Source organism: Gossypium arboreum, chromosome 9, assembly GCF_025698485.1.
Source record: "Gossypium arboreum isolate Shixiya-1 chromosome 9, ASM2569848v2, whole genome shotgun sequence".
In the NCBI taxonomy this organism is placed as follows: Eukaryota; Viridiplantae; Streptophyta; class Magnoliopsida; order Malvales; family Malvaceae; genus Gossypium; species Gossypium arboreum.
The window spans coordinates 66,183,528-66,209,965 of record NC_069078.1 but is presented as its reverse complement, the minus strand read 5'-3'; the positions used below and the strand labels follow the sequence as shown (position 1 = coordinate 66,209,965).

General features: G+C 30.4%; 3 protein-coding genes and 1 long non-coding RNA gene across 4 annotated transcripts; 3 read left to right on the top strand and 1 right to left on the bottom strand.

Moving 5' to 3' along the window:
• Positions 1 to 239: 239 nt before the first annotated feature.
• LOC108456429 (uncharacterized) lies at positions 240 to 1,119 on the bottom strand. The gene is made up of 2 exons (XR_001866913.2): positions 881 to 1,119; positions 240 to 608 (listed from the first exon to the last, which is right to left on the bottom strand). It is a non-coding gene; the product is annotated as an uncharacterized LOC108456429 (long non-coding RNA).
• A 3,254-nt stretch (positions 1,120 to 4,373) lies between these two features.
• On the top strand, positions 4,374 to 6,008 carry LOC108456369 (uncharacterized). The gene is made up of 3 exons (XM_017754963.2): positions 4,374 to 4,747; positions 5,363 to 5,503; positions 5,609 to 6,008. The coding sequence occupies exons 1-3, from the start codon at positions 4,421 to 4,423 to the stop codon at positions 5,774 to 5,776; spliced, it is 636 nt and encodes a 211-aa protein (XP_017610452.1). The 5' UTR covers positions 4,374 to 4,420; the 3' UTR covers positions 5,777 to 6,008.
• Positions 6,009 to 7,274: 1,266 nt separating this feature from the next.
• Positions 7,275 to 15,291, top strand: LOC108454597 (uncharacterized). Its single transcript, XM_053019584.1, has 14 exons — positions 7,275 to 7,404; positions 7,737 to 7,785; positions 8,421 to 8,542; positions 9,503 to 9,687; positions 10,383 to 10,420; positions 10,504 to 10,583; positions 10,756 to 10,823; positions 11,861 to 12,189; positions 12,527 to 12,632; positions 12,725 to 12,790; positions 13,594 to 13,684; positions 13,774 to 13,841; positions 14,417 to 14,454; positions 14,613 to 15,291. Exons 3-14 carry the CDS (start codon positions 8,440 to 8,442, stop codon positions 14,791 to 14,793), a joined length of 1,353 nt encoding a protein of 450 aa, XP_052875544.1. The 5' UTR covers positions 7,275 to 7,404; positions 7,737 to 7,785; positions 8,421 to 8,439; the 3' UTR covers positions 14,794 to 15,291.
• Positions 15,292 to 19,113: 3,822 nt separating this feature from the next.
• Positions 19,114 to 20,151, top strand: LOC108456424 (ethylene-responsive transcription factor TINY-like). Its single transcript, XM_017755012.2, has one exon. It carries the CDS (start codon positions 19,219 to 19,221, stop codon positions 19,969 to 19,971), a length of 753 nt encoding a protein of 250 aa, XP_017610501.2. The 5' UTR covers positions 19,114 to 19,218; the 3' UTR covers positions 19,972 to 20,151.
• Positions 20,152 to 26,438: the final 6,287 nt, after the last annotated feature.

Below are 26,438 nucleotides of genomic sequence, written 5' to 3'. Positions count from 1 at the left end.
ATAAAAATCAATGTAAATATATAGTAGGATTATTCTCAATAATATATAGAGAGAGAGAGAAGGATTCGAACCGAGTAGGATTCAAACACAAGCCATTAAAAATTTCAAAGTTTCTAATTAATCAATTCAACAAAACTCTTAATTTTTTTAATGATTGGAGGATAGGGAATGGGTCTGTTTAGGATTGAACTAAAGCTCTCATGGCTACAACACAATATTCTTGCCGCTAGGTCAAAAGATTGTTGGCAAAACTCTCACTTGTTTTAATATGAAATTTGTACATGCCCAAATCTGCCCGGGCCCATACAAAAACAAAAACAATAAATAGAAACCAAAAACAATAAATAAAACCAAATAAATTAAAAGGTCCAAGTCAAAGTCCATTTACATCAGGCCTAAATCAATTAAACCCATTACAAGCCCAAAAACAAAAAAAATAGAAACTCAAATTTCCTAAAAACCCTAGGAGGCCCAAATGGCCCAAAATTGTAAACATTTTCAGCACAAAAAAACCCTAGCCTCTTTGCCCTAGCCGCCGCACCCCCTGCTCCACCTCGCCACGTCAGCGCCGCCGTACCACCCCCGTACATCGACGTCCTCCTCTGTACCTACAGAAAGGACAAACACACAACAGCAGCAAATTGGCAATAGCAACAAAAAACAAGCAAAATTTTTGTATTTTTTTTAGGCTATAAAAAGCCACAAAGACATGAATGTAAATTTTTTTTTTAAGAGACGAATATACACGAAGAAAAATACATAAAAGCAAATCAAAATACTATTTTTCTTTACAGAGTTATATCGTTTTTTTTCTCATATGTATTTTGAGTATAACGCACATATATACATATATATTCAAAGAAAACACAAAAAAAATTACCTTTCTTGAGATTAGGGAAGGAAATCGAGGGTTTATTTGTTTTATTTTATTTTTAAAAGGCTTTTTCTAAAGTTTTGGGTTTTAAATCGGGGTTAAGGAGACAAGATCGGTCAAAAAGTTGAAGCTCCGGCCGTCGTGTAGGGTGGCGGACCGGCGCCGGAGCATTGGCCAGATAATGGAAGGAAAGGAGAGAGTTTTGAGAAAGGTTTTGAAAATTTTCTTTTGAGAAGCAGGGAAAATGAAATTTTTTAAAAAAAAATTTAGCTTATAAAGGCCTACCAAAACGACATCGTTTCGAGCAGGCCATAATAGCCCTAAAATGGCGTCGTTTGGCCCCTCAATCGGCCCTTCGACCCGCTCCAAGGGGAGGTCCGCGCATTTTGCTTAAATGGGATATTTACGCCCCTAGTTCCTCCTCTTTATCTACCCACTTCAATCGGATCCCTTTTCTTTTCTTTTCTTTTTTATTTTTAATTTTTCCCCATGACTTTGGCCTTTGATTCATTTTGGTCCGCATTGAAACGATGCGTTTTGATCAGGTCTTGGGATAATTGCCCAGTCAACCCCTCTTTTTTTCGCGCGTTCCAATTGGGATCCGCTATTTTTATTTTATTCTGTTTTTTCCTTTTAAATTCTGTTTAACTTTCAATTTGGCCCTTTCTTTTATTTTTCTTTACATTTACATTTTATTTAGCGTTTTATGTATTTAAATTTAGGCTTCTAAGTTCATTTTAAATCATGTTTTAGTCCTTATATTGTTATAATTTTTACCTTTAACCTCATTTTTATTCGATTAAATCCTAGCCCATTTTATTTCAACCCTTTTTATTTTTCGCAAATTTCTCATCTATTTATCTATTTATTTATTTATTTGTTCTTGTTTAGGTATTTATTTATTATTAATTCGTTATCATTTTGCACTTAAAATATACTTTTTTGTAATCCTTTAAATATGCCTTTTATTATCCTATTATTATTTTCGTATGTATTATTTCATTGTTTCATTCATTTGTAAAATTTTCATTTTATGTTTCCTTTTATTCATGCATTTACCATTGTATCATCTTATTTATTATCACGACTTGATAATTAATGTCATATTCATCTTTGTAATTACACCATTGTTATTATAATATTTTTATTGTATGTCATATATTGTTTTAAATATCACATTTACTTTCGCCCAAATCCATAAAAAGGAAAATTTTTAAAATCGGTAACATTTCGCATTTTGGAGATTCGAGAAATTGTACCCTAACTTACGGGGTTTCGATTTTCTCGTTAAACCTAAATAGCCGAATATCTTTTTAATTTTTAAAATACATGAGTTTTAAATAAACTAAAGGAAATATTCCATATTTAAAAACTCGAAAATATCGTGTCTAACTTACGGGATGTGACATTTTGTTATCTCGAGATAAGAAGGCCTTTAATGCTCGTTTTAATCTATTCAAGCTTTTTCTTTTAGTCAATGTTAATAAAAAAAAGAGGATCGTATTTTAAATTCTCTTTGAGTTTTCAACTTTCGATGTTAAGACATAAATTAATCAATTAGGTACCAATTTTGGGAGTTACGAGGGTGCTAATCCTTCCTCGTACGTAATTGACTCTCGAACCCGTTTTCTCGAATTTCGTAGATCAAAATTGTCGTTTTAGTAAATCAAAACGTTTTATTAAAACGATCAATCATAAGGTGACCCAATCACACCTTATAAAAAAAAAGATTGGTGGCGACTCCCGTTTCCATTTTCAAAATAAAAAAGTCGACCCTTTTTCAAAAAAAAAAATGGTTTAGACAAAATTGTTAGACACATATTTATTATATATAGTTGCCCAAATTGTGGTTGTACCATAATCTATTTGGGTAAGGTACACCCAAGGTTGCTCAATTATTAGTAAGTTTACACTTTCATTACTTAATTTTAAAAAAGTTATAAACTAGCCACTCAACTATTCGAAAGTTGTAAATTGATCATTGGCCCATTAAGTTCCTAATGGACATCAAATGTGAGGACTAGTAATTTTACAAATTGATCACTCAACTATTAATAAGTTTACAATTTCGTCACTCAAATTCAAATAAATTACAAGTTGGTCACTGAACTTTTAGTAGGTTTACAAGTTTACACTTTGGAATTTCAATTTTTGCACCATTACTCCCAAACTCGATAATCTCAACAATATTAACAACTTACAACCACAATAAAAACAAACGAAAATACAAATAAAAAGGAAGAAACCATCATGTCAACAAGCTTGAAACAAGATTTACTAAAGCAAATAGATAAAATAAAACCAGGGAAAAGAGAATAAAAATACAAATAAAAAGGAAGAAACCATCATGTCAACAAGCTTGAAACAAGATTTACTAAAGCAAATAGATAAAATAAAACCAGGGAAAAGAGAATAAAAATATCAAATGTACTAGATTTAGTCAAGAGTTAGTCTAAGAGTTCTAGGCAATAAAGGCTCAATCTAAAAGGTCAAGGAGAAAGTCTCACTAAGAAGAAAAACATATCGGAGTCAGGCAACCAGCTAACGACAGTGGACGAAGATCGAGGAGCTTCAAGTTTAAATCTATAGGGTTAGCCATTTCAAGGAAAGTTAAACCGTAAAGTTGAAAGAGGAGGAAAAAAGCTCTAATTCAATGTGTTTCTTTGTTGAATGAGGAGGTCGGACAGTGGTGAGATTATTGGAGTACGACGGCGAATGAGGTCCCTAAAACTTTCAAACAAATTAGTGACTAATTTGTAACTTTTTTTTTTTTTTAAATCAAGTGACCCAATTGTAAGCTTATTAATAGTTTAGTGACCTTGGATGTAATTTACTCCATAATGAATAGTGAGTTAACAGTGATAAAACATTTGTTAGTAACTTAATCACCTAATGACTTAAATAAAAGCTTTCAAATAGTTTAATGACCAATTTGTAACTTAATAACAGTTGAAATAACCCTGGTTACAGTTTACCCAATTCATTTTTATATTACTTTTGTTTCGAGTGACTATTTTCAGATTAATGTCAAACTTTTCATACCATTCGATGGTCATGTTAGCATCATAAAATAAAATAAAATAAACCCAGTTATGTTAGCTTCATTGGTTCATTAAAAGTATCTAAAAAAAAAAGTAAAAATAGGGTTATGGAATGGGTTGGTTGTATGATTTTAAATGAATCGAGATTAAATTAATATTTTTTTGTTTAAGTTAAACAAATATGTATAATTATATAATTGAACATGTTCACAAATGATATTAATGAATAATAAATAAATAAATATATATATTATTTTTTAGATATAAAATAATAAAATATAAGTATTAATAACTATATTATAAATAAATAAAATAATCACATAAATTAATAATTATACTATAACTGAATAATATCAACTAAATATTAATTTAATCGATATTAATATTATCACTAGTGTAAAAAGATGTTTTATTTAAAGGCGCTTAAATCTCTAAAAGAATTTCTTTTACTCGAAACATCAGCATTTGCGAACGAAAGAAGATAAAGCAGCAAATACCATGAGAAATGGAAGACAACAAAGAAACCTTGAAATCATCGCTAGAAATTCTCATCTTATCATATCTTCACATCGTTCTTATCAAAGCCATAAGAGAAATAAATAAGCCATTACTGCTAAAAGGGAAACAGCACAAGCATCTATCTGACACAAGTTGGAAAAGATATATGGAAATGGAAAATGATTCCGTACAGAAATCCCTTGTATGGCTTCATGCTGTTCTTCAATCTAAAATAGGCCATGGATTAGAAGCCACAGTCCTCCAAGGACTGCAAATCACTCATGCCGAAAAGGGTTTAATGCGATTCGATTTCGTCGTTCCAAATGCTGTCTCGGTATGAAAAATCTCAATCCAAACTATAAGTATTTTGGTTTTTTTTTTCATTAAATTCTAATCAATGCCAGTTAAAATTGTTTGGTTAAGTTTAATTACTAATATTGTACTATGCATACAGTTGTAGATTTAATTTAATCTTTCTAAAAACTGTAAAGATTTAAGCTAATATATTGGTGAAATTGCATTTTAGTTCTTATCAAAATATATAACTTAGTTCCCGCCTCTCATAAAAAATTTTAGTTTCACCCATGTCCATATCCTTCAATTAGATCATTTTTATACTTTTATAATTTTAAATTTTCAATATTGATGCAAATGACTATTGTTAATCCATTTATTAGATTTTTTTTAGTGAGTTGACATGAAATTACACATAGGATAATATATTTAGAGAATCAGATTTTGGAAACATCAAAACTTAATGAATTAAACAACTATCATTTGGTGAGAATTGAAATTTGAAAATTTGAAAAGCACGTGGATTAAATTCACAACTGTTATAAAGTACAGGGACTAATAGTAGAATTTAACCTTAAATTTATAATAATAGACTCCATTATGCTTCTTCTTCTTTTTTTTCTTTTTTTCTTTTTTTTTTTGTATTTTGGTTTAGGATGTTGATGGAAATTGGCATGTTGGAGCTTTAGCAACTATGCTCGACCTCATCGGACCCGTTACTACTTTCTCTTTTGCCAATCGTGTTATTAGTACGGTTGACTTCAACGTTTCATATTATTCAACAGCTAAGATTCAAGTTAAGAATTTTTTTTTGTTTAATCATGGGGTGTTACTTTTTTATTCTTTAAATAAATTCAAAGGTGTTTTGATGGATAATTGCAAAATTATTTGATTGTTTTAGGAACATGTGGAGGTAGAATCAAAGGTAATTGCAAATAGAGGAAACCTCATACATGTGGTGGTTGAAGTTAGAAGGAAAGGAAATGGAGAGGTAATTGCTGTAGGAAAATTGTGGATGGCTTCAGATAAACGCACTGTTGCTGAAGTGAGTAATGCTCGACAACTTTGACATGAAATTATAATTAACTCAAAATTATGTATAAGTTTTCATTTTCGTAATTGGATTGAAAGTAAATTTGGAGTTTGAAGCTATCTATTAAGATGAAAGTTTTCTTATAGAAAGCATGCTCAAGTTTTCTTAACCTATGGCTATGTTATTTGGATTTGAAAGTGAATGTAAAATACAACTATGATATTTTTAATGTTTAGCTTTTATGAGATTAAAGATGAAAGTTTTCTTATAGAAAGTATGTTGAAATGCATTTTAAAATAAAATTACACCCAATTGTCTAAATGTATGATTTTGTTGATTTGACATTTTATTTGAATTCATCCGCAATTATATTAGTCAAGAAATTATTGAATTGCCTCTAAAACCATGCAAATTTCACCCTTTTCTTATCAAAATTCCTCTCGTCCTTAGGAATATGCCTAACAATGTGGTGAGTACTTCCAACATCATGAATGAACTGTCGATCACATAACCTGTTAATAGCTCTACATTTTCCAACGTTATCGTACATTTGTTGCATGAAAAATTAAAAGTATAGATTTCAAGCCTCCATCCTTCAACTATTATAAAAATAAACTTCGATATGCATAGGAACTTGTTCATTTTAGTAAGTGTATATAAATGAGCCCTTCGTAAATGCAAGATGGTTTAAGGGTCCAACACACCTAAAGTTTAATTAAAATAGGGTGAGACAATTGGATTATTTGTGAAAAACAATATTTAATAATAATAAACTAATTTTACCAATTGTATGTTGCATTGAAAGATATATGTTGATCACTAATGAAATTTTAAGATTTGGAAGTTGAGTTAATTTTGAGTTTTAAGGATTTATAGATAAGTTTAGGGATTATGGTCGGGAAATTTAGTTTAGGGGTTTGTGTGAAAATAAATATAAGGTGTATTTATAAGGGATATTGATATTCGTGAATGTTGAGGTTAATCAAGTTAAATACATTAATTCAATTAGTTAAAAATCTTAAATTTAGTCAACTTAATTTTAATATTCATGTGTGTTTAAGACTATCAATTTCCTAAGAGGTCTGGAATACATGAAGCATTAAATGTCAAATTAATTTCAACATCCATAAGTGTCAAAATCATATGATTAAAAATACATTTTTGATAAATAATTTTGAAAGATGTTAGGAAAAATTTGCAATATTTAAATAAAAACTCTTATTATATTAGTATAAAAATAAAATTAATAATTTATTGTTATTTAGGAGTATATTTTACATTTTTTCACATGCCTGTGGAAATTTAAAACTAAAATTTTAATAAAGGATGGAATTATCCATTTAATTGAGTAAATTTAATTTGAATCTTGAGCGAGATTAGTTAACAGTAGAATTCACTCAATTTTACTTAAATTAATAAAAAATTTCCAAATAATGAAAATAATATTATTTTTTATAGAATTAATACCGATAATTAGAAGGTATGAATTTTTCATTAAAATAACTGGAATGTGCTAGATTTTAGGTCTCTCTTCAGGTACGCTTCTTTTACTTAAAACCCTGTGTTTGGTTAGCGAGAAACTTATAGAAACTATGAAGAGAAAATTAATAAATAAGACTTGGTATAACTAGAAAAGAAGCCTCTCTTCAAACACCAAAAAGGAGGTAATTTTCACATTGTTTATATCAAAATAAATTTAATGAAAATAGAATCGGGATTTTCATTTTGCAAAGGGTTGGATTGAAAATCTTTTTATTTTTTTCCCTATTTCTCTATTTTTTGTTAACAGTTTATTAAAATTATCTCAAATTAAAGATTTTTTTTTAGACTATTGGACATTGAAATTAAGTCTAAACAATTTAAGATAAACACCAAAATGAACTAATTGATGCAATCAAAACTTTTACATTCTGAGAAAGGAAAAAAAAAGCTCTCCTTTTTCTTCTTTTTTTTTTTTTGAAATAATACGTTAATTTTGCTGTCATTATCTCTGCAGAATTGATGATTTGTTGAAGTTAACAAATGCTTATGTTAAATTGAAGCTGGTAAGTTACTTTCAGATTCTGACCTCAAAGAATTTGTGTTAAGATTACCCTTTCCCCCGTTAAGCATTGGTTTTTAAATTATTGTAACTATTAATGTAAAGAACTGCAATCAATATTCTTAGTGAAAACAGCTTATTGGAAAGCATTTATAGCTTGAATACTGTTATGTTCTTCATTTGATTGTTCCATTTGTATAGGCATCATTTGAGAGAAAACAAAATATTTGTGTACCTTCATCTTATACAGTAATAATAAAGTAGCGAAGAAGCCTTATATTAAAATTTCCTTGTGTGGTGTTCACTCAAAATGGTGACTTTAGTAGTCCATCAAGTTCTTTGTGCAGGCTCTTTGTTTGATATTTCAGTTTCAGCAATGTGATGCTTGTTCTTGTTTCTTCCCTAGTACTTTAGGTTGATCTTTGGTCTAGGTTTGTTCATTGGGTTGAAACTACTTGTAGGGATTATATGCGGCCATATTGAATTTGGAAAATTAAAGAATTCTCAATATCTTTTCTCTGGAATTAATGGTCTAATTTGTGATGTGTTACACCATTGTTGTTTCCTAATACTGTAGAACAAGCAAAGGTTCGTTAATCTAGTACCAACTCATTTACAAGAGTGTTATTCGTATCATAGTTTGAACCTTGGTTTGAGGATGGGTGGGGCAAAAGCTAAGTCTGGTGCCATGGACAAGGAGAAGAAAAAGAAAGGTACTCTCGTATGGAGACCGGTTTGTACTCAAGATAGTTCCCTCAAAGGTATGATTTTGTTTGCGAACTTACATCTTCCTTTTTCAAAGAAGTCTTCCATGTGACTTGAGTTTAGGCTTCAATCTTGTTCCACAGTTCTTTTTCAATGATATATTGGCCTGAATAATGGTATTTTAGAGGTTGAGTTATACAATTCATCTCTATACTTACAGGAATGTTGCGGATTTAGTCTTTGTAAATTTGTTTGGATGAATTCAGTCCCTAAACTTTTATGGATTTTAAAAGGTTACTCTACTCGTTAACACTGTCAAGATTTTTCTATTAGTATTGCTTATGTGGCCATTGGCTATGGTGGCACGGAATTGACTTTGATAATGCGGATGACTTGGCATTTTTGCCACATGGAATTTATGTGATCTAAGTGACGAATTCTTATAGATTCGTTCGTATGAATCAAATTACTTTTATAGATTGTAAAATCCTATGTTACTTCGGACTTGGGTGTGTTTGATATAGATATGTGTCTAAGAAAGATATATTCGATCTTTTTAAGATTTTTCATATATTTGGAGAGCCATATTGTCTACCATGTTCTTGACGTCAACACCATGTCAAAATGACTAAAAGGAAATCCTAATACCGTTACTAATTCGACTGAATTTAAAAGCACATAATTTAGGGACTCAATCTATCCAAATGAATCTATAGGGTACTAAATTTGCAACTTTGTCTAATTAGGAGGACCGATAGCGGAATATGACCTATTTTGACATGTTTGTAATGCTTAAGTTGAGCTAAATTTCTTATCAGTTTCCGCATTTAGTAAAGATTTCAAAGCTTTTACCTTTGTTGCTAATTGGGTTGCTGCATATAGTTCCTACAATCCAAGTATCTAACAATTTGGGAGCACTATATTACCTTGCTGCAGATTGGTTTTGACAGTCGGGTCTTTGTTGGTGCGAGTCATATTTTATGTTGCCTGTAAAGTCTTTTATGATAATTTTACAGAGCCTGTGATAAAGGATGTGACTGTCGGGTTAGAAAGTGATTGTCAAATGCAAAAATCAAATGACAAGGTAATTGAAGTTAAAAATGCCATTGTCAATTCTAAAGCCTTGGAGGATGATATTGAAGACGAAGCAATGAAAGAAAAGCCAGAGCTTTCAGCTACAAAGCATTCACTTTCCATTCAAGTAAATTTTAATTGTTTAACCTTTCAATAATTCTCTTTCCTTTCTGTTTACACATTACAGTTTGTTGAGCCTTGTTATAGAATAAGGGTGGGTCAACTCTTTCAGGAGAAGTCTTCGAAGTGTCGTCTGCCGGGCAGTCAACCGGACCCCCAACAACTGAAGGTATTGTCCCCGTGTTGGGGTTTTGTCCCCAGTCTCCACAAAGAACTGTGTCCGGTTCACAGAAGGGAATGCCTCAGTTGGTGGTACCTATAAAACTCAGGAGAAGTATTAGTATAGGGTGTGAGCGTGATTATGTAAATAATGCGTGAGGGGGGCTTGAACTACCAACCTAAGGCTTATAAGCCTCAAGTTGGTGGTTTGAGTAGCTTGCACTCAACTAACTTCATCATTATCCTCACGCACATTACTAACACCTCTACTGAGTCTTGCAAGTACCACCAACCAAAAACGTCTCCCTCCGTGAACCATACACGGTTCTCTGCAAAGGTTGGAGACAAAAACCCGACACATGAACAATATCTTCAGTTGTTAGAGATCCAATCGACTACTTAGGAGACGATACTTTGAAAACTTCTCCCAAAAAAGTCAACCCACCCTCAACACAGCTTTCCTTTTTCTTGCTGCAGTGCTTGGTTTAGCTTTCTCTTATGCATGATGCTGATATCTACTGTTTTTTTGTGCTTAATATGCAGGTTGGTGCATCTGTAATTCGATTTGTTAAAGGGAAAGCGTATGAAACTCGGCATCCAAAAATCTCAAATCTTTAGTTACATTTTTAATTACTTATTTATTTTTTAATGATATCCTATGCAGGGGATCTACAAAGGAAAAGATTGAAAAGGAGACTGGGGTTCGGATAATCCTTCCATCATCTAAGCAGAATGATTCCATTTGTAAGAATTTTGTTATCCTCTAAAAACATCTTCTTTTTCTTCATTGTGTTCATGGAATATTGTGTTACCACTAATGTTAGAGTTATCTGGTTTTAAAGGCTTCACACTTCTTTTTATGATATATGCAAGTAAAGCTATCTTGGAGCTTGGGTTGAATGTTTATTGCTTGCAGTCATTGAAGGCACTTCAGCTGATAGTGTAGCTAAAGCTTCAGAAGAGATACAACGTGTAATTGATGAGGTTAGTTGGCTATGTTGCTGTATATTATGATGCTATTATTAAAATATTTGGTCCCAATAGATGGAAATGATGTTCTTGTGATAAATATATTGTTTAAGAAAAATCTAGTGTTCAAGAAAGAACTGCCATGAAATAAATTCTTATTATAACTAGCTATGTTACTGTGACTCGGGTATGTTGGATAATGGCATGTGTCAAACATGAGTATATTCGTCTTTTTTATGTTTTTCATAAGTTTGGAGGTTTCTAGGAAGGTCATATTTATATACTCAGTTTGAAGATGTGCCAAACATGAATACTTTAAAATAATGAGAAGTCTGAAAAACATAGATAACTACCCTACATAAGCTTCCATTTTCTAAAGATGCTTTTATTTTTTGGGGTTCATTTGCATAGTCTACCTTTCAATTCTATCCTCAATTCTCTCAACCACCCACCGTTTGGATTTTCATTTATCTGTTGTCTTTTTCTTTTGGTTAAATTCTGCTATTAGTCAGTGTTCTTTACAGAAGTTGAGAATTTAGTCCTTGTACTTTAATTTGGTCATTCTTAATCCATGTACTTTTCAATTATAAAATTTCAGTTTTCACCAAACGACAACTATTAAATTCATTAATTTAAGTTTTGCTATTTCCAAATCTGATGCGACAAATATTTTATCATATGTATAATGGCATGTCAGCTTGTTATTTCTACATATTACTCATTATAAATCTAATTAACGGATTAACATCTGTCATTTGCATCAAGAATGAAATTTCAAAACTCGAAAAGTGTAAGAACTTAGAATGATCCAATTGGAGAATATGAACTAAATCTACACTTTGTACGCATAGTATAGACCTAGTAATTGAATTTAACCACATGGATTTGATTGCTACTGTTTGAGTTAGGACTAAAATTTCAAATTTTGAAAAGTACAACGACTAAAATTGATCAAATTAAATTATAAGGATTAAATTCACAACTTTTAGAAAGTACAATGACTAATAGCGGAATTTAACCTTTTCATTTTGGGGTTGGTGTCCATGTTACAGGCTGTTAAAACTGCAAGTTTTGACTACTCTCACTTCGTATCACTTCCATTGGCTATACATCCGGAGTTGGTTAGCAAGCTCGTAGGCTTTCAGAACTCCATATTGGGAAGTAGTGATGCTTGCATAGATGAAAATCCAGACGGCAACTCAGATGGAGATAATTCTGAAGATAGTGCTCAAGAGCAGCAGTTAGGTAAAGAATCCGACATTTCAGTTGAGCTAGAAGTTGTGGACGATGAAGGAAGTGTTAAGGTGGATGTAAGTGTCAGACCTCTTGATAGTAATGCACCTAAAGAAAATGAAGAACCAAAGTCTTCTAATAAATTAGGCAAGTGAACAACCTGGTCCTTTGATGCTTTGCTTGCTTTTTATATTCCATGTGAATAAACTAATCTGCCTCTGCAAAAGGGAATCCCAAAATTTAGGGGTTGTAAGCCACACATGCTACAACCTGGTTTCACTTGCAACTGCCAAAAGTATTAATGTTGTTTATTAAGTTGAAATGCCATGTCGTGAAATTATGAGGTCTAAAGTGGTAATAATCTTGCATTCAATTCCTATAATGTATTAATCATCCCGACTTTGGGGAGTGTATTATCGTTTGATGGCTTCTTTTGGAGTTGGAACAAACCTTGTTGATGTAATATGCCACTTGACAGACTTGAAAATTGGAAAGTCCATATTTATTAAACCTCAAACATTTCACTTGACTGTGCTCATGTTGAAGCTGTGGAACCAAAAAAGAGTTGATTTAGCAGCTCAAGTGTTGAAGGTAAATTCTCTAGAATTGGATCATCGGTTTTCTATATTAGCTGGTTATTGATTGTTTAATTTATATTTATAATATTTTTGTTTTTCTACCAGAGTACCTCCTTAAGAGTGTTGGATGCATTGGATAATCGACCTGTATTTGTAAGACTGAAGGGTCTGGTAAGTTAATATTAGATGCATGGTTGTTGAAATTGGACCGAACCGATTGGATTGATAACCAGCCGGTATATTGCTTCAGAGTAAGAGAGAAAACCGGTTGAACTAAGAATCCTGGACCAGATGAACAGCTAAAAAAACCAGTTTTACCGTTTTTCTTATATTTTTGCTTAGATGGCTTAGTGGTCATCTCTCCAATAAAAGGTCCAAGGTTCAACCCCCCTTGGATTAAATGGGAGAATCCTAGGTAAAAGTACCATGAAGGTCTTTGTATTAAGAGTCAGATTATATTTTGTCCCCTTAACTCAAAAAATGGACAAATTACTCCCTGTACGTTAGAATAAAGAGCAAATTGGTAATTTCCTTTTAGTTAAAAATTTCATCCAATTCTATTGTCAAAAACTGGCATAGCTAACAGAAAAACTAAAAAGTTAAACGTGGGATGTCACGTGTACCTTACTCTACATACAAGGACTTAGTTTTTAACAATAGAAATAGATCCAACTTTTAACAGAAGAATCGATTTGCTCTTTAATCTCATGTATAGAGACTAATTTGCTCATTTTTTACATAGAGGGAGTCAAATACAAGCTGACTCCTAATACAAGGGCTTCTATGATACTTTTACTGAGTACCCTAAGAATGCAGAAAATAAAAAGTTTGCTGCTAAGTTTCCAACAAGCTAACGTCTTCTTTTCCGAAGTTTGTTGCTAAGTTTCATTCATTTTGCTTTATGTTTTAGGGTCATTGTATAAGACACACATGTACACACACTTCTTCATGTTTGAATATTTCTGTCTCTGCAGGATTTAATGAGAGGCTCTTTGGCTAAAGCCCGAGTTGTCTATGCTCCTGCAGAAGAAATTGGTAGTGAAAATCGACTTTTACATGCCTGCAGTATCCTATTTTCATTGAACTTTGAGTGTTTCTTTCTTCTTCTTTTTGCTGCATTAATATTCTGTTTCAAATTCCTTGATTTTTCATAGAAATTATGATTGATGCTTTTGTTGAGGCTGGGCTTGTTATTGATAAAGATGCTAAGAGTGAGTTAAAGGTAAGACCTTTTGATCTTTTGTGTTTTATTCTTTTGTCCTCCCCTATGAAATGCTTGTTTCTTTGAATTGTTCACCCTCTTTCTATGTTACTTGGGCTCAAGTGCCAGTGTCAAACACGAGTATGTTCAATATTTCCGAGAATCTTTGTAGGAATCGGGTACTTTCCAAAGAAATGAAGAGTTAGAACAATATATAGCCTCTTCGTCCTCTTGGGAAGTCTATATGTCAATGATGCTTATTCTTGGAATAAGGAATGGCCAATTTTCATGAGCCCTTGGTCCCATGTAAATGACTTCTCTCTAGAAAGCTTCGGTTTTTGTCTTTCTTCAAAAGTTTCATATATATTTGGAGCGTCCTCGAACTTACATCCGAGTATACGTCAAACATAAGTTTCAGAAACAATTGCTGAAAGAAAATGAAGAGTCTGCGTACTTTTGATAGATAATGAGAAGGATCTTTCATATGTGGAACTAGATATTTAAACACTTCGGCTCGATTTAGTTATTCCGTTTAGTTCATTTGCCTTTCTTTCCTTTCGGTCTCGATACTAATATCTTCGCTTGGTATGTTTCAGTTGCATGCCACCGTGATGAATGCAAGGCACAGGAAAAGGTTCCACCCTACTTCCTTATTTTTTGTTAGACATATATATATATTGTAATTCCGGCGCAGTACAAGTACAGTTGCCATGTGTTGGTCCTAGTCTGTGATCGATATCTTAATCCTTCTTATTTTCCGCTTAACAAACATTCGGGGTTGTAACTGTTCAGGGGAAAGAAGGGACGGTTCAGTTCATTCAACGCACTAGCCATTTTCGAGCATTTTGGATCTGAGGAATGGGGTGAGTATCTAATCCGTGAAGCTCATCTTTCACAAAGGTTCAAGTATGATGAGAATGGTTATTATCATTGTTGTGCTTCAATACCTTTTCCTGAAAACATTTCAAGTTAACTCACTGATTCCCAAATTATCAATAATATTGTAATGCAGTGTTATTGTACTAATAATTATTTGGGTAAACTATAAAATTAGTCACTTTTGTTTGTCTTGGATTACATTTTAGTCACTTATGTTTGAAACGTTACGTTTTAGTCACTTACGTTATTATTTTGTTACGAAGTAGTCACACTACTGTTAAACTCCGTTACCTCCCTAACAACAGTCTTATATGGCAATCCAAATGAGTTTTAAATGTCAATTTAGATGTCTTATGTGGCAGTCTAAATTAAATCTATTTAATTAAAAGTTTATTTTGATTTCAGTAACTGAACATCCAAATTGGCATTTGAAACTCATTTGGACTGTCACGTAGGACTGCCGTTAGGGAGGTAACAAAGTTTAACGGTAGAGTAACTACTTTGTAACAAAATGATAACATAAGTGACTAAAATATAATATAAGGTAAACAACGGTGACTACTTTTTTAGTTTACCCTAATTCTTTTTGGTATGTGCGGTTCTCAAATTCAAATTTATTGGCTGAAACAAACTGAAACTATTGAAATATGTCGAAATTTTGACCAAGTTGAAACCTAAGTTTGAAGGTTTAAATCACTATTAGGTGCTTATATTTGACAATAACTCTCACCTAATTAGATTTAATAGTTATTATTTGAGTCATTGTTGAAATTTTAAAATTCAAAGAATATAAAGATTAAAAATGATTAAAATACGGAATTGAGATTTATTCACAACTTAAGCTTAGTACAAGACTAATAGTAAAATTTATTGATTGAGTCTTAATTTAGTTGGTATCGGTATTATTTTCAATGCAAGAGAATATGGGTTTGAGTACATTAAAGTATATTTATCTTTTTGTTTAAAGGTTAGGAGGATTATCAGTAAGTTAGAGTGTAATGACTAAATCCAAAATTTAGATTTAAAAGAAATTTTGACCATTTAATTATCACTGAAGAGTTGATGGCACACTTGGCTACCGAAATTAAATTAGGTGTGATTGATAAACCATTGAAAATTTTTATTATATTGTTTAATATTTTAGATGTGTTGGATAATTATTTTAACTTTTACTTAATATAAAATTTTAATAAAAAAAAAGTGTTGAATAAGATAAGTAATGGGGTAGTTATTTATTAATGAAGAAAATATTAAGTTGATTTTATTTTATTAAAAATTAAAATAAATTATTAAAATAAATTATCTTTTGTTAAAAATATGAGATAGTAAAACTATCATATTTATTTTTTATTCAAAGTTATCCAAAATAATACAAAATGAGAGTAAATTATATAAATGGTTAATCAATTATTAAATTTTTATTAGGTCACTCAACTTTAACTTTAAAAATTATAAAATGATCACTCAATTATTTTTAAGATCTAAAACCGTTAAATACTTAATAACTTGTTTGTTTAACATGTCATATAATAATTAAAAAAATATTGACCCAAATCACCCCACCCCCGCCCCCCATCACGCTGGAGGTCCCAATATTTGTTCCAAAATAAGAGTTTTCTCATTGAAATCACGTCGACAACAATGACAAGTAAGAGTTTGGAAGTTTATCATTATCATCAAGCAGCAAGGAATGAAGAGACCATACCTTGAAGGTAGCTCCGAACCCTCCTTCACCTATCTTGTTTTCATTGTTGATTTAATAGCTAAACCTTTAGTTAAATCTAGTTGATTGAGTCTTTACCTTCGATTTTTGATTCCTTGCCACCAAGGTAACCCATTTTCTAGAGGTAAATAATAACCAGAATCAGGAATAGAACAATGGATCCTTAATCCCCAACAATGGTTAAAGGAGAAAGTTTTTTGGAAGGCTTTACAGGTTTGAGAACTGCATTCAAACATGAAGTTGATAGTTGTTCAAAATTAATGGCAAAAAAGAAAAAGAAAAAGAGAAGAGGTGTGCTACCAGGCTCTACTGAAATAACTGAAACAAGAGGACTATAGAGTTCAAAGGAACCATGTTTTGAGTCTTTCCCGGCCCACTATAAATGAGTTTCGAGGTTGTTCCCCTTGATTTCAGCTTGAAATGTCCGAAAAACATTTTTGTTTAGACCACCAGCACCATGAACCAACCCCTAACATCCGAGGAAGGGGAGAGTGGTGGTGGGGGGAGGAAGGGAGGGAGCTAGGAGGGGAGGGAGAGGACGACCGGGTAATGTGCATTATCATTTAACTTAACAGCCAACCGGTAAATATTTAACAGTTTTGGACTTAAAAAAGAATTATAAGTCGGATCATCATTTTATAACTTTTAAAGTCGAGTGACTTAACAAGAAAGTTTTTAACAATAAGGTGACCATTTATGTTGTTTACCCTATAAAATATTATATTAATAAGATTAAAATTAATAATTAATACTATTTTAAAATTAATATTTATTTTGTCAAACAACATAATTATATTCAGTACTTATATTTAGTAATTTACTAAACAATTTTATAATATAAATTCAGCATTTATAAAATTTAGTAATAAAAATTTACGTCGCTTTAAAATTGTTTCAAAATATTAGTATCACAAATCACTTTATTAGTTTAATCATCAATTTAGAAATTAAATAACAATTTAAGCTTGACATGGATAATGTTTAAAACACGTTATTCCAATTATAAACATGTGCATGCTTAATACATGTTCAACTTAGATTGGACATATTAAAAACAGACCGTGGAAATAATCTTAGGAAGCTACTTTGTTTTGTGACATATTAAAAAATAAGTAGACCATGCGGTAGGTATAAATGTGTTTACAATTTGATTATGTGTTTTCCATAATGTTTTATATCATATTTAAGTTGATATGTAAGGCCTAAACCTAATAACTAGGTTAATAAAAGGACCTAATTGATATGATATTAGTACATTACACTCAATTAAAAATTCTAAAATTTAGGATCCAAATTAGAATATGAACCATAGTTTGAATATGTGTGATGTCATTAACTCTTACTAAATATAAGATAGTAAAAACAAATATAATATTAATTATATTACAATAAATATTTGTTATTAATCTCAATATTATGTGTAAGTTGTGGATTTTGATTTTGATTTTATATTTTAATTTGATGCAATAAACATATTATCACATGTGCAATGTCATGTTAGCTTCATATTTTCATATATTATTCACACAAAAAAAGTTAATTAATTGACTTAACTTCTATCAATTGCGTCAAATATTAAAATTTTAAAATTCAAAAATATAGGACTAAAAATGATTTAATTGGAGAACATAGAAATGTGTTTAATAATATTTTTTAGAAGTACCTTTGACATGAAAAGCACTTTTGAAGCAAAAGGAATGCTAAATAATCTACTTTTTGTTGAATTTTTTTTTACTTTTCAAAAGCACTTTTGAAAAGAAAAGTCAAAATTTTAATTTTTTTCTCCCAAAAGTATTTTTGGTACTTAATTATTTTTCACCCTTTCAAGGTACTTTCCTATCTTTTTTATCTAATTTAAATGTTTAAAATATAGTTTATAAATTATAATTAAATTTTATAAATAATTAATATTTATTGATTAAAATATTTAAAATACAATAAAATATTAACAACAAGTTATAATAAATTATTTTTTACATTCTTACTAAAATATAATAATATTAATTAATTTGAACATTATTTAAATGCATATTTGTTATTTTATAATATCATGTTTTAAAAAGACCTTTTATATCTCAAAAATACTTTTTATAACAATACTAAACACTCAAATCTTAAACTAAACTTTTCAAAAGTATTTCTCAAAAACACTTTTCCACAACACTTTTTAAAAACATTTTTCAAAAACAATGTTAAACTAGCCCTAAAAGGATAGATACCAAAATTATATATGAACTTTGATTTTGTACTATTTTATACATAAAATTTTAATTTGATTCACTTTTCATAAATCAAGAATAATATTATTGAATTAGCACCATTTATGTTAATATATTGCATACATAAAAATTATATTAATCGATATGAAAATAAATATATGTATTTATTTTTTTGGATGTGTGTGATTGAATTAAAATCAAAGTTTCATATATACATATGAGCCACAATTTAAATTTCATGTATATAATTGCATCAAATCAAAATTCGCACATCAAATTGTACATTGGACCAAAGTTCTTGTATAAATTTAATGTTTCTCTTTACACTAGATCTATAACTTTACGCATAGTACAAAATAAACCGTAGAATTTAACCAAAAAAATTTAAGTATTGTTTGAGTCAAGATTAAAATTTCAAAATTCGGAAAGCCCAAAGCTAAATATACAAGGACTAATAGCAAAATTTGACCCTTTACCAATCCTCCATTTCTCCCACTCCCACATCTTTCCCTCTAATTTTCTCTCTATATATTTCCACATAGTTGAGTGCCTTTCTCACTTTTCTCAAACCCTTACTATGCTCTGCATTTCAATGGCGGAATCAAACCATTGTTCATCATCAGAAACCGAGAGTTCCATCACCAACAATAACTCATCATCATCATCATTGAGGAAACCCAATAATCCTTCCGCCATGGAACTTGCAGCAACAAGTATGATCATCGACCAAGGTAAAAAAAAACAAAGGCCGAGAGATTCAAGCACCAAACACCCAATTTATAAAGGAGTCCGAAAGAGGAGTTGGGGCAAATGGGTATCAGAAATCCGTCAACCCCGCAAGAAATCCCGCATTTGGCTCGGCACTTTCCGGACGGCAGAAATGGCGGCGCGTGCTCACGACGTAGCCTCTTTGACCATCAAAGGTGATTCCGCTACGCTCAACTTCCCCGACCTCGCCGAGTTGCTTCCTCGACCGGTTTCGTTATTGCCCCGTGATATTCAAGCTGCTGCAGTCAAAGCTGCTTCAATGGTGAATCTCAACCGTCCATCATCATCATCTTCTTCTTCTTCTTCTTCTTTGTCGGAGTCCAGTGAAGAACCAGAGGAACTGAGTGAAATCGTCGAGTTACCCAACATAGAAGGGAATTTCGACTCGTTTTTTGACTCGGGGAACGAGTTTGTACTCCTTGACTCGGTTGATGTGTGGGTGTATGATCCTTCACAAGATTTCAATGGCGGATTTTATGATCAGATATGGGATGTTACTGAGAATTTTAAACTCAACTCGGGCAGCTTTGAAACTTTTTCATCTGAGAATAATTTGCTATAAGTTGATGGGCTACTTTTTGGTTAAATTCTGGAAAAGGTCCCTGTACTATGCATTTTTGACGGATTTATTTTATTATTATAATTTCATCATTTATGGTTTCTCTACGTAATTTTTTTATCTTTACATTTCTTATACCTTTAGAGTAATTTTATGTGACTTAATTTTTATACCGTTGAAAAATATTATATATCTTTTATAGAGTTGAATAAATATTATACACTTATTTTCTAAACATATTTTCTTATATGGAAAGGTATAAGTTATTCAATCACAAAAATATGTTTTAATACTCTTCATAAACGGAGAGATTTTTTAGGCATTAATCTACTAGAATTTCATATCTTGTAATATAGGGAACTTGTACTATATTCACTTGTCTTCCACTCAATCATTGCTTTCTTGTTGCCAATAATCCTCATTGTTAAACACTTTTAAGGTCCAAACAAATTTAGTTAAAAATATGTTAACTAAAATAAAGCCAAATTTATCATATTCTCAGCTATTTTCAATGGATGTTATAGCGGGTAGATAAAATTGACACTGATTATTATGAATGCAATTAAACTTGTTTTGAATAATAATGGAGATAAAAGTAATAGAGATGAGCCAAATCTCAAACTTTTAAGTAATTTTTAATTCATGGCTTTATAACTTCTCTAACTTAGTCTAGATGTTAGGTTCGAGTCCGGAAGATTATATCGGTCATTGGGATGGCCTAGTGCGATCAGAATTATACAAAACAATCAAATTAAAACATTTGTTTTATCTTACAAGAAAACTTAGCCTATTTTTAAAAGAACTCATGAGTTAACAAAAACAAATTAAGTAAAATATTTTCCTTGTAACAATGACTACTTTTGAAAGCTTAGCTAATTTTTAATTTATTTAATCTTTTAAATTTTAATTATAATCTAGTAGCGAAAAGTGATATTCAACTTAGTTTTAATTGAGAAAAATCAGAATTATTTTGTGCATATATAGTTTTTAAACCATGTTCAATATCCTAAATTCAAATCAAATACATGCATGCTAAATAAACTCTAAACTTAAGTCTTGTGCCACTATTTAAAATAAGACACTATAGTTCTTAAATAATAGGAACCATAAATAATAATGGGTAAAAATAAAAATATTAATAAAACTTCAATCTAAGTCGAGCCCTCCGATTTGTCAATCCCGCTTCCTAACCTGGTTGGATTATCTATAAAGATGTAAAATAAAACACGGTGAGCTATGAAGCTCAGTGTGATTTCGGTCATAAGAAAACCGAAACAAAATCGTAAGCAAAGCACGTGGGTTAGCAATTCTTATCATAATCACAATCATAAAACACTTTAGATTAATGGTTTATCATATCATCACTCCATTACACTATTTCAGAAAACACAATTTTAAATGCACATGCTAATGTATGACAATGCAAGTTCAATTTATCATAAAGGTCTTACCCAACTCAATTACATACCTCACTTATGAGTTCTTCAGAACTCATCTATCATATCACTCCAGATTGTGGATGAACCACCGCTAATTTATAGATAACTGTCACTTGTTGTGGATACACAACGTAATTGCATATAAAAGTCGCCATTAGATTTGTAAAAAAAATGTAGGTAAACCATCGGTATTTTTAGAAAAAAAATTGCAACTAAGCTGCCACTTGGTTCGAGATCGAACCACAAATATGTAGTTACTGGCACTTGTTGTGAATGCACAACATATTTGCAAATTAAACAAACTGCCACTAGGTTTGTGGACAAGCCACCACTTCTTTGTAGATTAAATTGTCACTCTTCCTCTGTACAAATCATCTTGCCCTATGTAATGCAATATGACATACTTTGTAATATAATAATGCAAAATCCATAGGCATGCTTAACACTTATTTCATTCAACACTAGCAACAAACATGTTCATCATGTATTCAATGGGGCAATAATAGTGTTATCACTCACAATCTATCAAGAACACTTGACAGAAGGCATGACTAATATCACATTCTTATTCATAGCACCGTAGTGATTCAGTTAATCAATATCAATAAACACATTATAACAGTAGCAATTCAGTCATATAATTCGTGGATTTTTGTAAAAACACTAATGTAAATGTAACGACCCAATAGTTAGGGGTGTCAAAAAGTGCATTTCTAGGACTCTGTTTTCGTAAATCAAACTCATAAATATTTATAATAAATATTTACGAAGATAATTGTTAGCTAATTAGGTTTTGGTTAAGTGATTTTACTTGAATTAAGAGTAATTATATATAAAGATTAAATTGCATATAGAGTGAAAGTTGAATTATAGATTAAAAATAATTAAAGGGACTAAATAAAAATTATGCCGTTGTTCTTTAATGAGGCTGTGTAAAATTTATATATATATTAATAATAAATTAACGTTAAAATATATATATTATAATATGTTTTGCTTAATATTTAAGTATATATAATATAATAATAATAAAGTAAGTAGAATAAAAGAATGAATGAATAAAAGAGAGAGAGAGAGAGAGAAAGGCAACGAAATTAAAAAGGAAAGAAAGAAAAGAAAAAGGGTAAGAAAGGAAGAAGAACTCACGGCCAAGGGTTTCAAAAATTTCAAAGTTTAATTGGTTAGTCAATTTAGTCCCTTTTTCTTGTAATTTTTATGTTTTTGAAATTCCGGTGTTAAATAATACCCGACCCGTGTCGAAATTTTAGCAATTATTGAGTTTTTAGGTGTTGTTAATGTTGAATAATTTTAGTATTAGAGATTAAATTGATAGATTTTAAGTTAGAAATGAAAAGAATAAAATTGTAGAATGAATTGTAAATTTTGAGTAATAGGGACTAAATTGTGAAAAATTGAAATTTAGGGATTTAAGTGAAAATAGGGAGTTAAATTTAGTTTAAAGTGGAAATTGTATGAAAATATAAAATTAATTGTGAGGAATAAAATTAGTCTCGGTTTAGGGACTAAATTGGAATTTAGGCAAATATTCAATATGAAATTGAATTGTGTTATATTGATAAATTTTAATTGTTTTAATTTTGTAGCTAACGTAGTACCAGAATCCTCAACTAAAAAAGGGAAAGATAAAGTTAACGTGGAATAGCTCAGAATTCCTGGTTTGTATTTCTATAATCTAAAACTAGTTATTAATTGTTATATTTTTTATTTAATACATATGGTAAGTGTTGAAGTGAGTATTTGGAACTTTAACATTGAATTGAATTAAAATTTGATTGAATGGGTTGAATTGATATATATATATATTATGAATATATTGATTATTTGAATTGAAATGAATATATATGTGCAAATATGATAATTGAGTATTGGTTGTATTTGGAAAGTGAAGTTAAACCCTATTAACTATATCGAGCTGAGTCGGATATAGATGGCATGCCATAGGACTGGAAGAGTTTAGGGATTTCTTCGACTTCGAGTCGATAAGGCACTGGGTGCCAATTTACTTCTATTTAACAGATGAGACACTGGCTGTCAAATTTATATAGCGCTGGGCGTAGATATTACTTCAGATTTATCCGATGAGGCATTAGGTGTCAAACTGGTGTGTTGGTTGGATTCGTGTATCCGTCGGAGTCCGAGTCGTGTTAATAGGGGTAATTAAATAAAATAGTACTATGATTGATATTGGATGATATTGAATGTGAAATGAAAATGGGATAGTGAATTGAAACATGAAAATGAGACACATGAATTACGTTTTCATGAATTTGATATGCATTGAATAATATTATTGTATAAATGATATATATATTAAATTGTGAAAAGCTATTATATAGCAAGTGATGAGAATTGAATAAGAATATGGTATAAAATAATGTATTTATGTTTTGAGTGTTGAATGCTTAATATTATTGTATAAATAAATGTGGTTTTAAATATTCAATTGTGTCTATTATAGTGCTTTGTCTTTAAATATTCAGATTATAGAAATACCACTGAGTTTTACTCAGCGTACGATTTTGTTTTTCGTGCATAGATTAGGTACAGTGATTTTGAAGAGTTGTAATTGAGGTTGTGAGTATCCATCTCATCACATCTCCAAGTGCCAAGAGGGTAAGTTTCAAAATTTTGAATAAAATAGCATGTACTTAGGAAGATCAAATATGTTCTAAGTAGTAAGGACTAAAATATAAGTTATGAAAACTTTATTTTTTTATAATGTTCAAATATATTAGTGATTAGCCAAAATCACTTTGGCACCAAATGTAATATCCCTATATTAGGTTCTTTAGGTTGAATCGGGTATATGGGTGTTACAGTAAAGATCAATTAAATGCAAAAAAACTTCTAGGAACAATTCAGGGATCAAGCAGGGGCTAAAGTGAACATAACATAAATTTTTGGGCAAAACTATAAAACAGGGGCCCATGGTCATATAGCCAAGCCGTGTGGAGGGGTTACGCGGCTGTGTGGCCAGGTCGTGTAACAGACTGTGGCCATGCGAAACATGCAAAATTAGGCTTTAGGGGAGACACGATCATGTGAGAATCGAAATATCCTAAGGATTCAGGGGGACATGGCCATGTGGGGGTCATGGGGTCCACATGTGTGGCCTACATGCTCGTGTGGCTGATCATGTAGCCCTATTCTGAGGCACAATTTACCTCGATTCGCTTGTAAAAGAACACACACTTGTCTCCGAGATCTTGAACGACATTCTTTGCGCTCAAATTAGGTCTGATACACCTAAAATGGGTCCTTCAAACGACTATTTCATGCAGGTTAACATTTGATTTCCATGATTTATGAAGATTTTGGGGCGTGACAAGTTTTTTTTCTTACAAGATTGATTTTATTTTAAAATAAATATAATAACAAATTTAGTTCTTATTGTTTACCCTTTTTGTCAATTTGGTCTTACTTCTTTCTTTATCACTTTGGTTCTTAACCAGCAAATTTTAATGAAATTGTTTTTTGGATGAAAAAGTTGAGCGAATTGTTAAAAGTTTAACAATACTGATTTGGCTACTTTCATGACAATCTACAAGTACTTCATTGCTTTAAAATATTTATTTACTTTTTTAAATTTTTTAAATATTTTATGTATTTATTAAATTTTATGAAGTACATGTGGGCTGTCACATTAGTGCTATTAAAATTTTGACAATTTAGTAGACTTTCCTTTAAAAATAATTTGACAAGATTTTAAAGGTTGAGGCCAAATAGTCTTAAAAAAAGATTTAAGATCAAAGTGACAAAATAAGTAAACATTATGAACTAAATTTATTATTATGCCTTTAAAATATTAAGGTTATGTTTGAAAGTTTAGATTTTAAATAGCGAATTGAATATCAAAATACAATTAGCTTTCTCTTTTATCATAACAATGAAGTTTGTTGTAGAACTGACTTTTATGCTTAAGTTTTAACATCTATAACTACTTTCCACCTATAATAACAACAATTATAAACTATAAAGTACACTCTTTACAAATTTGATTCTATATATAACAACCTTTTTCTTTTTTTCTTTTTTTTTGTCGAAATCAGATGTCCACCGCTGGTAATAGTGACTAATCTCTTCTTTCTCTTAATTTTTAGTGAATAAATTCTATTCCTAAGTGAAAATAAATAAAATTTAGTTAAAATATTTAAATTTTACATAAAAAAATCTGTTAGAACATATTTTACTAATAAAAATAACTTTTAATAAATTGAGTTGCATTCATAAGTTATTAAAGATATGATATAAACCTAACTAATTAATATTATTAATAACATATTATACTTTTAACTTGAAAACTAAAAAAATATATTAAATATGATCTAAATCTCAAATGTTATTATAGATATATAACATCCATTAATTCATAATAATCAAAATATTGACAAATAAATAAGATTATTATAGAAAAGTTTATTGAAATATAACTTATGTGATATTTATATTTGTATTTATATTTATATTTATATTTTTCATATATGTAATTATACTAAATTTTAATTATTATATATATATATATATATAGTATATGCATTTTATTTCCACAATTTATATCTCAAATAAAATCTAAGTTAAAATGAAGGATACACTTAAATTAATGTAAAGCTAACTAATATTAACAATTCAATCAATTCATTTTGTAATATAATTACACCACCATGAAAACAAAATTTCACATCCATCTATTTATTTCTATCATATTAATTGAGAATATCGTGTTTTTTTATACAAGAAGAAGGAATAAATCATAACTACACAAAGTGAAATCAAGCCATTTCAAAGTAGTCATCGTGCAGTAATTAGAGCACTTCATTCGACGGTTGCATGAAATATATCTACCCAACAGTCTTGAGAATGCCATTGAAGCCAAACCATCAACAACCCCATTACCTTCTTTGAAGATATGTTCAATCCTAACCATTCAAGGAAATTGGAGTAGGTTCTTGATGGCTCGACTTACAATAGAATATTGTTTATTCGCTTCAATTGCTTGAATCACTTGGATTG